The sequence below is a fragment of the Mustela nivalis genome (assembly GCF_964662115.1).
Source record: "Mustela nivalis genome assembly, chromosome: 1".
Lineage (NCBI taxonomy): Eukaryota > Metazoa > Chordata > Mammalia > Carnivora > Mustelidae > Mustela > Mustela nivalis.
The window spans coordinates 92,416,999-92,430,175 of NC_139020.1; the positions used below are offsets into that span (position 1 = coordinate 92,416,999).

At 44.2% G+C, this 13,177-nt stretch overlaps 2 protein-coding genes across 4 annotated transcripts in view; one reads left to right on the forward strand and one right to left on the reverse strand.

Moving 5' to 3' along the window:
• The window catches only part of SLC7A14 (solute carrier family 7 member 14), a 116,099-nt gene that overhangs the window by 40,559 nt on the left and 62,363 nt on the right, over positions 1-13,177 (reverse strand). The gene's annotated exons all lie outside the window — the stretch shown is intronic.
• LOC309870095 (uncharacterized protein) overlaps positions 1-13,177 on the forward strand; it is a 45,998-nt gene that overhangs the window by 30,812 nt on the left and 2,009 nt on the right. Inside the window, exons 2-3 of one of the 2 annotated variants that reach the window (XM_082742194.1) lie at positions 8,046-8,120; positions 9,041-9,138. In XM_082742194.1, the coding sequence (XP_082598320.1) occupies positions 8,046-8,120; positions 9,041-9,138 (173 nt within the window). The remainder of the gene's footprint in view (positions 1-8,045; positions 8,121-9,040; positions 9,139-13,177) is intronic. The other variant, XM_082742195.1, reaches the window with a different exon arrangement.

Below are 13,177 nucleotides of genomic sequence, written 5' to 3' on the forward strand. Positions count from 1 at the left end.
GCCATAAGTGATGTATAATTTGGAGTTATGAGAAATTTGGTCCTTTTCAGTGTGAATGTCTTTCCAACTCAGAGAGTCTGTGCTTCTGTCCCGTACAGGTATAATCAATGCGCCTTATACTAAGTACTCCCAGAGAGCCCACCTATGATGTTGACCTTTCCAAACTGCGCTCAGTATGATGCCTCCAGTAGTCAAAATAATTACTATTTGTGCCTCCCACCACTCATAGCCTGCTCTGCCTCTCCTTTACTCTCTTAGAACCATCTCCTCCATCCCAGGAAGGTGTAAAAGAGAAAGATCCCCCTGGGAGTAGGTGAAAGACAAGGATTTCTCCATTCAAGAACTCTATTTCCCTTCACATTCCACTAAAGAAAGCCATTAGCTACACCAGTACTTTTTAAAAGTGTGCCTTTAAAGTGTACTTTCACCTGGAGAGATTACATCTAGAGGTTATTCACACTTGAATTCCAATTACTCTACTTAAATAGACGCTTTCCCACTAACAGGTAGTTTAACTTATTGACTAATTCCCTAACTTATCTATCAACTAACATACCAATTTCCTACAATAACTTCTGACTTCCTAGTTTCTTTTAAGTGACACCCATTGTTGTTTTTTAAAAAGATTTTACATTATTCTATCTTATTTTATTTTTTAAAAGATTATTTATTTATTTATTTGACAGAGAGAGAGAGAGAGAGAGAGAGAGAGGTGTCACAAGTAGGCAGAAAGGCAGGCAGAGAAAGGGAAGCAGGCTCCCTGCTGAGCAGAGCCTGATGTGGGGCTCAATCCCAGGACCCTGAGATCATGACCTGAGCCAAAGGCAGAGGCTTTAACCCACTGAGCCACCCAGGTGCCCCTATCCTATTTTAGAGAGAGAAAGCAAGTATGGTAAGGGGCAAAGGGAGAGGGAGAGAGAATCTCAAGTAGACATCACACTGAGTGCAGAGCCTGATGCAGGGCTCAATCATATGACCCTGAGATCATGACCTGAGCCAAAACTAGAGTCAGATGCTTAACCAACAGAGCCATCCAGACACCCCGAAGTGACACACGTGGTTAAGTACCTACGATGTTAGGCCCTGAAATGAATACCAGAGACAGAGATCTCCTGACCTTAAAGCATCTATATTCCAATCAGGATAGAGTTTGATAAACAGATGATTCCACATAGCCAGTATTTAATACCATATAGTATTTATGAGGTGCTCTGGGAGCCCGGGGTGTGAGCAGTTTTTAGATAACACAGTGCTTCATTGCTGGGGAAGTCGGGATGAAGGGGTAAGCTTCTGATCACATATCGAAGGGTCAGTTGGGCTTTTCCAAGCAAAACCAGATGGGTGGTCTCAGGCAGATGGAAGGGGGTAGCTGGAATGGCACATGCGGGCTGCTCTAGAGATTGAGGAGGATGAGTCTGCAGAGGTGAACTGGGTTCAAGTGATTGAGGGAGTGAGACTTTTTTAATAAATTGGGGGAATCTAGCTGAAAAAATCCACCCAGTTCGTCTACTTCTGTAGTTTTAAAGCTTTGTCTTGGTTGTAAAACCCTCTTTGCGCACATAGTGCTTTTTGATAGTCTCATATGAAAATAAGTAAAACCAGTGGCTCTCTTTGAGGAGGGGGTGGGAGGCCTGAGGCTGGTCCGCTCAGGATCGCCCTCATCCCATATTTTCCTGAAGCTCTGACCTTCTTCCGTGGACTCACAGGGCTGCACTGAGCATGTGCGGGGGTAGGGGGGATGGGTGTCAACTGTTTATTGGGGTTATTCTCTTGATGGTTGATGTGCCTGAGCCCCAGACCTGAAGCTGTCCCTTTGAATAATGACAGAGATTAATGGCTAGAATCAAAGCCTACTGATATGCAGTCCTAGGACTTTCCAACTCATTCATCCAGTCAGAACACTTATAAGGTTCGATCTCTACGCATCCATGTTAGCTTTCTGACATTTAGAGGTGAGGAGGAAGAACACAGTTCCTTTGTTGTGGGCCTTATGCTCTAGGGGACAAGACAGACAAGAAAACCAACAATTATAATAAAATAACAGAGGAGATATTCACTGCACGGGTTGGGGGAAAACGCAGGTGTTGCTTTAAAGAGCTGCAAAGTTGAGTTCTGAAGTAAGGTCTTGGGATAGCCAGAAGGACTTTCCCTTGGGAAAGAGGGTATCTGGAGATGAGTAAAGGGGTGGAGAGGGGTCTCCAAGAAGACAATTTGCCAACACTGCATCTTTATTTAGACGTCTGGGATCTGTAACATTGGTAGTGTTGCTCAGAGGGTCAATCGGGCTGTCTTGGGTGACTGGCCAAAGGTCACAGATAGCAGGTCTGAGCAGTTACTTTGAACACATTATCTATCAGTGTTCTCAGTCATGAAGTCAGTTACTTCTGAATACCAGTTAGCTGCCATCTCCCAGACACAGGATGGAATCAGCCATTGGACTGAACCAGTGCACCTCACCAATTAGGCCCAAACCTGTCTTCACCAAACAGCATTTAACATGATGGTTGTTACTCATTTCCTTCTCATTTTGTTAGTTTTCTTAAAACATCTTTGTTCTGTTTATAAATTCACAGCAGGGCTAAGACACGTTTTCTATACTGCGGTGGTTGGTAGCACTGCTTAAATGCGGATTGGGAGTGGGCTGTAAGGAGAAATCACAGGACCTGAGAGAGAAATAGAGTGTGAATTCTCTTGGAAACATTTGTTTTGTTTGTGACACCGAATTCCAGATGGTAAGCAGTGAAGTATCCCCCGTCACTGCTGTTCCCCTTGAGAAGCAGGTTGCTGGGTTCTCAGAAACCTCTCTTCAGCCCCCTGGCATGTGGGAGCTTGCCATCTTGCACCCGGTTCCTCTTCCCAACACTCTTGATTAGCGGAGAAAATTGTCTATTTCTTTCCCCGGGAGGAATCCATCAGGCTCTCTCTCCCTCTCCCTTCTCTGCTTCTGTCTCATCTACCTTACTTTACTAACCTTGCTCACTCTGTCACCTGCCAGGGAAGCCCAGGCAATTTTAACAAATGTGTCTGGAAGAAAAGCAATTTGTCTGGCAACGCCTCTTTCTTTACGTCTAAGAAGACACTTGTAATTTTTCTGTCAAAGCAGGCCCTAGGTGGACAGGAAGAGCCTGTATTTAGGGGAAGGGCAGCATCAACAATCATGGTGTGTGTGTGACACTGTTCTTTACAGAACCTGACAGGGCTTCAATTAAGTTGGGTAGGGAACAGAGGGTTTGCAGGGGCCCCAAACCAGAGCATTGATGTATCAACACGTACATGGGAAGGAAGGAAGCTGTTCTCATAGTCAGAGAAATAACCCCTGAGGCAGGTCAAGGAAGTTTAGTAATTTACTGATTAAATGTGACCGGACTATCTGTTGATTTTCTTCTCTAGATCTCCTTCCGTGAAAATATTTTAGAGCTCATTGGAGGTACAATTTCTACAGCATGATGAATTAGAATATTGTATCATTTGGTCATGCTATCTTTAATATCATTAGTGTACACTAGTTTATTTTGTTGCTTTATCAAATGATGATGAAAATAATGCTCATGCTGTTGCTTTCAACTAAATGACCCACAGGGTTAGCTGTTCCTGGAACCCATTTGACCTGGATTGGTCTCTCTTCATTGCTGTGGCGGCAGGTGGGCTGGGGTTGCCCTTTTCTCTGCTCCTAACATTTTTATGTCGGTGACCTTAGGTCAACGTCAGAGGCAGTCTTGGAGGGAAAAAGATGTTACAAAAGAGAAAAGCACCTTTTTTTTTTTTTTTTTTTTTTTTTTTTTGCATCTACCTGTGCTTGGCCCATTGTACATGGTTTCTCATCTCATGCTCTGGTCAGCTGTTCGCAAATGCTGAGGCCACCATCAGCAGCCCGTCTCTGCTTTAGGAGAAGCAGTGAGTGTCATAGAAACCGCCCAGTCTCTGGAGAGAGGTCTGGAGAGTGCTTGTGACAACTAAATGAGATACTGCATGCAGATCCCTTTGCCCGGTGCTTGGCACAGAGCAAGTGTTTACTAAATGACAACTATAATTAGTACTAACTGTGGCCTTGAGTAAGGCATCCAATTCACTGAGTGTTACTTTCCCCATCTGGAAAGCGGCAACGGTGATCCCTGCTAGGGCTTTGTTACGGTCTGTAAAGGAACACATGCACTGTTCTGTCATGCAGTGGACCCTCCTCCAGTGGGAGCCGTGGCGATCATTACAGAAGAGGAAAGGGAACCGCACAGACTTTCTTAGCAGTAGCCTCCTGACTGTTCATGCAGAACTCTCTGCCTTGTGGGTGGGATCAAAGGGGTTGAAACAAGAATTGTTGGCAGACTGTTTTAGAGGCTCAGCCTTGGCAGGGATATCAGAAATCATCTGAAGTCTAGACCAAGCCCTCTGTGTGCCCAATTCACTTCTAAATCAGAACCCGGGAAAGTTCCTTCTTAGGTTCTAAATATTTAATCTGGAAGCATATGTTCTCTTTTCCAGGTCCAGTTAGAGACTGTGAGGGTGGAGAGAAATTTCCCATTGACTTGCTCAGCCTTTCTGCAGGAGGCCTCCAGCCCCTTGTTTGAGGATTCTGACAACTGGGCTAGAAAGGCTTTGTGCAGAGAGGACAGAACAGGACTAAAGTGCCAGCTGGCGATTCTCAAGCACCCAGATATTTTTCAGCTCACCACACTCCAGGAGTAGGCAGTACTTCCATTTCTGAAGCTGATGAAAAGGGTGTCAGCAAGGACAGACGTAAGAATTTTCTGTGAAGGGACAAAAGCCATTCCTTCCTGCCCTGAGGATTTTGTGGTTGGGGTTAAAGCAGAGTGCCAAGACAGCATGCCCCAGCCCTCGTGTGACTCCTCAACCCATCTGATGAGCAGGGGGGTCCGGGTTCCCCTGGGATGGGCTGCCTTCCCTGCAGATCTCTCATGGGCCTGGATATGTTCCCTGTGGAGGACATTCCTAGAGATATGAGCCACCCCCCATAAAAGAGGGGTGCCATCTCAGCTTCTTCCCAGACAGGGCTAATATGCAGGGAGGGCAAAGTGAAGATGGGCACTGGTGTTCAGAGCGGACGCTGCGCATGTGCAAATCTCCTGAGCTGCCGCGCACTGAATCGGCTTCATACCAGACCCCCCTAGGGCGAGGGCCGATGCTTGGTGTCACTCCTCTTTTATCTCATGGTGGTCATGCCTCACTCATTTCAAGCACCTTTTTCAGTGCACAGAGTTGAGGCTGCTTAAATATCTCTTCCTCAGAAGGTGTACTTTGTCGTGGGGGCCTGTTTAACTTCCTTACAGCCCTTAACCACAATTTGTAGCTATATGTATTCATTTACTTGTTTTCTGAGTCATAGCCTCCTTGCATGTTTTGAAGCACAATCGTCTTGAACTGTGCGATCCTGGTAGAGATGAGAATTCCTCTTGGGAAAATACCTTAGGATCCAAAAAATGCTCTTTGTACAAAGTTCATCTGGCAAAAGTGTGGATAGGAGGCAGGCCTGCTGGGTCTTTTGCTAGGCATGCACGGAGAGGCGTCAGAATCTGAAACACGGATGCTCATTTGCATTAAGAACACATGGAGCCTTGTTAGGTTGGAGAGCCGGCAAATAGTGTGGGAGTGGTGATAAGAACATGAGCAAAAGGTACTGAGCATTTGTCACGCACACTGGCTATCCTAAGCACATTTCATATGCACTCTTCACGAGATGCTTCTGATGCAAAGCTGTTATTATTTCCAGTTACAGTTGACAAATCCAAGATCTAGACAGGCTATTGGGACTTCCCGATCTTTCCCACCTCACAGCACACACCCAGAGAATGGTCACCTTTGGATGGCTCTGATGAAGAGGTCAGTATGCACAGGGATGAGGCCAGTCACGGGCAACGGTGAAGCCTAAGGCCTCTGCCACCTTCCAGCTGTGCCGAGGGCCGAGTGAGGGATCAGTATCACGGCACAGCTGTAACTTTTGGCAAACTCGTTTGGGAGGGTCTAGGTTAAGTACATTTCCCAAGTCACACAAGTAGCAAATGGCAGAGCAAGGCTTGAAGTGCGCTGGATCCATTCTGGAGGTTGACCCCCAACTGGCACCTTGGTGCTACCTGGGATTGGAAAGTGTGTGTGTGTGTGTGTGTGTGTGTGTGTGTGTGTGTGTGTTTGTTTAGACACTGGATGTTTCTATACAAATCTTTCTCCTCCCTGGGTTCTTTTTTTACTCTCCTATAGGCAATTGAATCTGAACTGTTCATTTTGTGGAGAAGGAAAGTGAATTCAAGAGGTGAGGGACTTGCCTAAATGTCCTGAGCTGCCAAAGAACAGAGCTGGAATGGGGGCTCGGGTGTCCTGACTTCTGTCTCAGGCCCTGTGGTCCCCATTAGTGCTCGAGATGATTTCACGTGTGCCTGTATGGTTTCTTTGTACGGATGTCGCAGGGTTCTTTCCTGCGTTCTGCAGCACATCTGCCCTGATGCTGAGCCCTAAGCAGGGGGTCAGTCTCTCTCACAACACACTAGCTGCTCTTGACATGCGCTGTCCACTCTCCCAAGTGCCGTAGAAGATGTGAAAGGAGCCCAGGTTTCCCTTGGCTTGTTGGAGAAAAGCTCATTTCAGAATCATCAATTTAAGAGACTTGTAAAGTTTCATTAAAGTGAGCTCACCTTCTCTGAACTGGTAATTGACATCCTTCCTACAGGGCTGTCAATCCAGCTCTGTGTAGAAGGCTTACAGGAACTTAACAACACCCTTCTCACTGCTGACAGGTGGCAGGAAAACACTGAGCTTAGAATGCACTTTCATGACCTGGGTTATAAAAGTTATGATCTAGAAAACCGCTCAACTCATCAATAGAATAAGGTGGGCTACAAGATCTTTTGAAACCCCAGTGAGAGGGAAGGGTTTCTTGATATGCCTAATTCCCTTTGGTGAGCTCTTAAATTTGGGGGCACAGGTCTGCATGAGGCAGCTTGGGGGTTACAGCCTCTGGAGCCAGCAGAATCAAAGTTAGATTCAACCTTGGCCACTGACTACCTTAAGGAACTGGGCAAGTCACCTTACCTCTCTGAAGGTTACTCAGTTTTGTCATCTGCAAAATAAATATACAATGTCAGCTTTCAGGATTTGGTGGAAGGGTTACGCCGCTGTGTGCAGCTAGTGCCAGACATGTCAGAAGTCCCAGGGGTTTAGCTGTTATGATTAATAAAATGTGGACACTAATAGTCACCCAGTAGGGAGACTGAAAGCATTAAGTGCATGGTGCCTGGAGCACAGTATTGGATTAATAATAATAAAAACAATACCAGTAATAATGACTTACATTTACCAAGTGCTTATTAAATTATACCTTAGAGACTTTATAAATGTTGAGGGTAGTTGCTATCATTATCAATATTACGACATAGAGCTATGAGTTTGGACAGTATTTTGGAGAGCTATTTTTCTAGAGGCTTGAACGCTGGCACGCATCTGTTTGTCTTTGCACTTCCTCTCTACCCTTTCAGTGTTCCTGCCTCTCCCACAGCCAGTGTGGTTCAGAGCAGTGCTCCGATATGTTTGGGTGAACAATGAGACGCAAGCTTGTGGAATGAATGTGTGATCTTTGATCCCTGAGAATGACTAGCCATGCAAAAGGGCCAACTGTCCTGTGTTCATCTCTCTAGTCAATTTGAGGAGGGGAGGATGGTCTGTTCTGTAAAAAACAAAATAAGGGAACTTAGCAGATTATCTAAATAGACTTAGAATCTTTAGAAATCTTCTTTGGTCATGAGAATCCAATGTGAGATGAATACTGCAATGGGCAGATTCTGCTTAGGCTTTGTGAAGACCCAGCCAGGGAGGAAGCTGGGGAGCTCTGCCTGTGGGAAGGGCATCTGCCTGATGGAGCACTGCTCCCCTCACCACCTCCCCAGAGATTCGGTTCCCATGGTCTCACCTAATGATGGATTAGAAGATGCCAAATAGCAAATGAAGAAGGCAGGAAGCACAGATTAGAAATTCTAGTGCCAAACCATAAACTAAGAATGCCAAGAAAAATGCTACTCAGCCTGATGGCCTGAATTGCCTTTTAGATGCTTGGGTTCAAGGATCCCAGAGGCAGCTTGCTGAAACGGAAGAGCATGAGCTTTGGAATCCTGCATTCTGAGGTGAGAGTTCTTGGCCCTGCCACTATCAGCCTGCCCCTCAGGAAGTTACTTTAACCGCTGACTCTCTGCCTCCTCAGTTGAGGAAAGAAATAAAATCACTCTTCCCTCCACTGTGTTGGTGAGGATGGGAAGGAGCTGTTATGTGGGAGCTCCCCTGTGGTGTTTTGGACACGTAGATTTGTTTATTGTGGCGTTCGGTGGTGTCCCCTTTCCTGCTTCTACTTTCACTTTCTGTCACCAGAGCTGTGTTGTAAGTCTGTTATTCTAATGACATTATTTCAAAAATACTTTCATTGGTTCTGTCTTCTCAGCTAGAGAGAGCATTTATCCCTCTGCCACACCCTCCCTCGTCCACCCATGCCCACACCCTCTCCATCCTAAGCTTCTTCCACTCTTGCTCGTGATCTCTCGCCTGTTCTGTACAATATGTGCATAACCAGTGTCTCCACCTCTACTCTCTCCCCACGGTGTTACTACAGCATGGTTCTGGCTGTGTCGCTGAACTTCTCCACTGACAGAATGATCTCTTGGTCTGTCCTGAGGGGCAGGCCTTCCTGCTTGGCCCCCAAGTCTCTCCTCCAAGAACCCACTTTGTTTAATGAATGATCCTGATGGGCCATTTTAGTTAGGGGACAATAGTCTGCGGAGAATGGCAGGGATGAAATTGTAGAGAGATAGAGACAGAGACTCCATGGGAGCAGAGACTCAGAGTTGGCACAACTAGGAAAAGGTAAGTTTCACAACTCCCTATTGAGATATTGAAGAGGACTCTAGATTTTCCAATTCTACATTACAGGGAATCAGGGACAATTCTACTTAAACATTTTAGGACAACTTGATCTCAGCAGGCTGGAGGGCTTAAAAGTTGGGCATCCACTCTAGATGTGGGAGTGACAGACAGTTCCTTTCTTTCCCCTCAGCAGAGCTCCTCTAATACTGGAGTTGACAATATATGCAGTCAGAAGACTACCCTTCCTACCCTCCCCTGCTGTGGCCAAGTGTTCCAGTTTCAGCCAATGTAAGTTACAGAGAAGGACTTATGAAAAAGTTTCTTAAAAAGGACACAGAAATATGGGAAAAGACCTGCCTCAACTTGTTCTCCTTCCTGTCTTCTGGAACTTGGATACACTGACTGGAGCTCCAGCAGCCTTCTGGGATCTTGAAGTCACCTTAAGGAGGGAAGCCGAGCATCCTTTATGGTAGAACACAAAGATGGAAGGGTCTGAGTCCCCATGACTGCAGAGCCACAATAGCAGCCTCCTTCCAGATTCTTTCTACACAGGAAAGAAGTGATATTGTTTCTCATTTTTGCTTTTCTGTTGTATGTGATTGATCTGACCCTAATCTGCTAATACAGTGGCAGATGAGCAAAGTGATTTTGTGGGCTCTGGAATCAGTCTGCTTTCACTCCATTCCTTGCTCTGTCACCTCTTAATCAGGTGCCTTAAGCAAGTTACCAAACTTTTTACGAGCCTCCATTTCCTCATGTGTAATGTGAGGACAATGACACCACTTATCACATAGAGTTGATATGAGGGTTAAGTAACATAATTTGTTGAACACTTAGGACTCTCAGTACATAGTAAGTGCTCAGTAAATGTTAGTTGTTGCTGTTGTTATTACTATTAATGCTACTACAGTTGTCATACTTACCCATCAGATTGGGTGTTCATCTTTATCCATAAGCAATGGGTCCTTTAGAGTAGAAAAAATTTCTTCTTTGTTTTTGGGACTGCCTCAGAACTGGTAGGTGGTGGGCACACAATACAGTTTTACTGAACCACATCGTCTTAGATTTTTGTCAACTATTTCTTATGAGTAATGATGAAACTCACTGGTTTTGTGGATCAGACTGGGGACTGATGCCCTGTAAGCACACTGTCACTTCATCCCTCCTAAAACAATCTGAGATACAGGACTAAAGGGTTATTGTAGGATGTGCATGAGCTTAGGAGTCATTCAGAACTACATTCTATTTAAGGTTCAAATTTGATAATCTTAAAAGAGAACTGGAAATAAGCTTCGGAAAAAGAATCAAAGCAGGCAACCTTACTCAAGTCGTAGGAGGCTCGTAGGGCTTTGAGTGGCCAGATGTCACCGGCATGGTGGCTTTGCTCTGTGTTTCATCCTGAGTCAACAGAATTAGAGAACCTCTGGAAGCCATCCCGCTTTCGTCCCTCGGTCTCTCAATATGGTTGTAGGTGGGAACCAGGAAGAAAAACAATTTTCCCTATCTCGTTTATTTAATCTGGTGTATTCAAAGAGTTTTTAAGGTTTGGTATGAGCATGGGGTCTGGTTGTGACCTGCTGAACTATTAAAGAGTAGATAAGACCTTATGGACCGAGGGTAAATGTTGCACCACAAGCTGCTTCCTCTGATAAGTTTCCCTCCACCTGCAATAGGGCTGTGGGCAGTAATGATGTTGATTAGTAGGAGGAGCTTGGGAGGTTCCTGTAACTTTGGCTCTTGTCAAATTATAGAGGAAGTGGCTCTCTGTCTTAGATTTGTTTCATGGTATAAGCTAGTTTGCAGGACGCAGGAGATGATGCCATAGGACCAAGAAAATCTCTTAAGAATCTGCTAGCCAAATAATTTATATTCTAACATATGCTTTCTCTTTTTGTAGGTCATAGCTGAAGCAGGAGTTAAGTTTTGGTGCCAATGACAGAGTAGTTCTTAACCCTGGCTGCACATTGAAATCCTCTGAGGCTCTTAAAAAGAGACCATTCCCCGGGTTTCACCCCAGGGCTAGAATCTGGGGGAGGGCCTGGGCATCAGCATTTTAAAAAGGAACTATACAGGAATTAATAGAAAACTAAAAGATGAGTCACAAAGCAGGAGAAAATATTTACAAAATCACATATGTAATAAAGGAATTGTATCCAGAATATATAAGGAAATCTTAAAAGTTAATAATAAGAAAATGAAGAACCCAGTTAAAAAATGGGCAAAAGATGTGAACACTTCACCAAAGAAGATGGATGGCAAATAAACACATAAAAAGTTATTCAAAATATTAGCAACTAGGGAAATGCAAATGAAAACCATATTGAAATATCATTATACACCTTTATACACCTTTTAAAATGCAAACAAACAAAGCAGCAAGAAAAAGCAACACCTGACAATTCTGAGTGTTAGCAAGGAGCAGAACAACTAGAATTCTCAGGTAGAGCTGGTGGGAATGAAAAATAATACAGTCACTTTGGAAAGGAGTTTAGCAGTTTATTATGAAGTTAAACCTACACTTACCACACAATCTGATAATTCCACTCCTAGGTATTTGCTCAAGAGAACTGACAACTTGTGTTCACACAAAAACCTGTACATAAATACTTGTAATGGTTTTATTTATAATGATCTCCGACTGGAACCAACTCAGTTCAACATTCAACTAGTAAATGGATAAATGTACTGTAGTATATCCATGCAAAGGGATCCTACTAAAAAATACAATGAAATGACCCAATGATACATACAATATGAGTGAACGTTAGATGCATCATACTAAGTGAAAGAAATCAAATTAGAAGAGTATATACTGAATGATTCTATGTGTATAACATTCTGGAAAAGGCAAAAGTATAGGGACAGAAAACAGGTTAGTGGTTGCCAGGGGTGGGGGTGGAAGAGAGGAGAATTGCAAAGAGATAACAAGAAGGAATTATTTGGGGATGATGGAACTCGTCTATATCTTGATTGTGGTGGCAGTTATGTAATTGTGTCGGTCAAGCTCATAAAGTTGTATATTTAAAAGGATACATTTTATTGTATGTAATTATATCAGTAAAGCTGACTTCTCTCCCTCAAACGATTCTTTAGGAAAAAAAAAATTCCCCAAGTGATTTAAATTCATAGCCAACATCGAAAGATGTTGTTGGTATAACAAATTTGAATCTAGGTTCTGGTATTTAAATTTAAGTTTTCTTATATGTGAAACTGAAGATAATAAAACCCACCTTGAAGAGATATTATGAATTTTTTTAATTTAAAGATTTATTTATTTTAGAGAGAGAGAGAGCGGACCTGTGGGAGGGGCAGAGGGAGAGGGAGAAAGACTCAAGCAGACTCCTTACTGAGTGTGAAGACCAATGTGATTCAGGGCTTGATTCCGTGAACCTGAGATCATGACCTGAGCCAAAATCAAGAGTTTGATGCTTAACCCACCACCCAGGTGTGGTGCAGAGATGTTATGAGTATTAAATGTGATAGTGTACAACAAGCTCCAAATACAGGATTTGGCACACAATAATAACAACTGCTTATGTAGCACTATGTGCCAGGCATTGCCACAGCACTCCCAGGCATCTCTAATCTTTACAGCAACTCTGTGAAGGAGATATCATTATGACCATTTTCAAGGTGGAGAAACTGAGGCTTAGAGAAATTATGGAACTTGCTCAAGGTCTCACAGCCAGCCAGTGGCCCAGCCCGTATCCAAGTATAATCTCTTTTTCTTTTTTTTAAAGATTTTATTTATTTGACCGACAGAGATCACAAGTAGGCAGAGAGGCAGGCAGAGAGAGAGGGAGAAGCTGGCTCCCCACTGAGCAGAGAGCCTGATGCAGGGCTCGATCCCAGGACCCTGAGATCATGACCTGAGCGGAAGGCACAGGCTTTAACCCACTGAGCCACCCAGGCGCCCCCCAAGTCTAAGCTTAACTTTGCTGACTACTATACCACTTCTGAAATCTCAATTTCAACATCCTGCTTTTTGGCTTCATGTCTACTGTTCTAGTGCACTTTCTCAGTATTTTCAATGGTGTCCTCATGGTTGGGCCAGGTTTTGGTAAGGCCAGAAGGAGAAAGGAGCATGTATTTAAAAGTCTGAAGGTAGAGGGGAGTTTGAATATTGTGATATGGAGAAGTGATGGGAAGTTTGGTCAGGGGAGATGAAATATAGCGATGATGATACAGGAGTGGAAAGAAGATAGCAGAGGGGGACTTCCCTCAGTTTAGTGACAAGGGATTAAGGAATGAGAGGCCTGGTTGGAGGCACGTGTTATAAATATGCACAAATTTGTCACAAATTATTTTGGCCCGGGTTCTGCCTGGG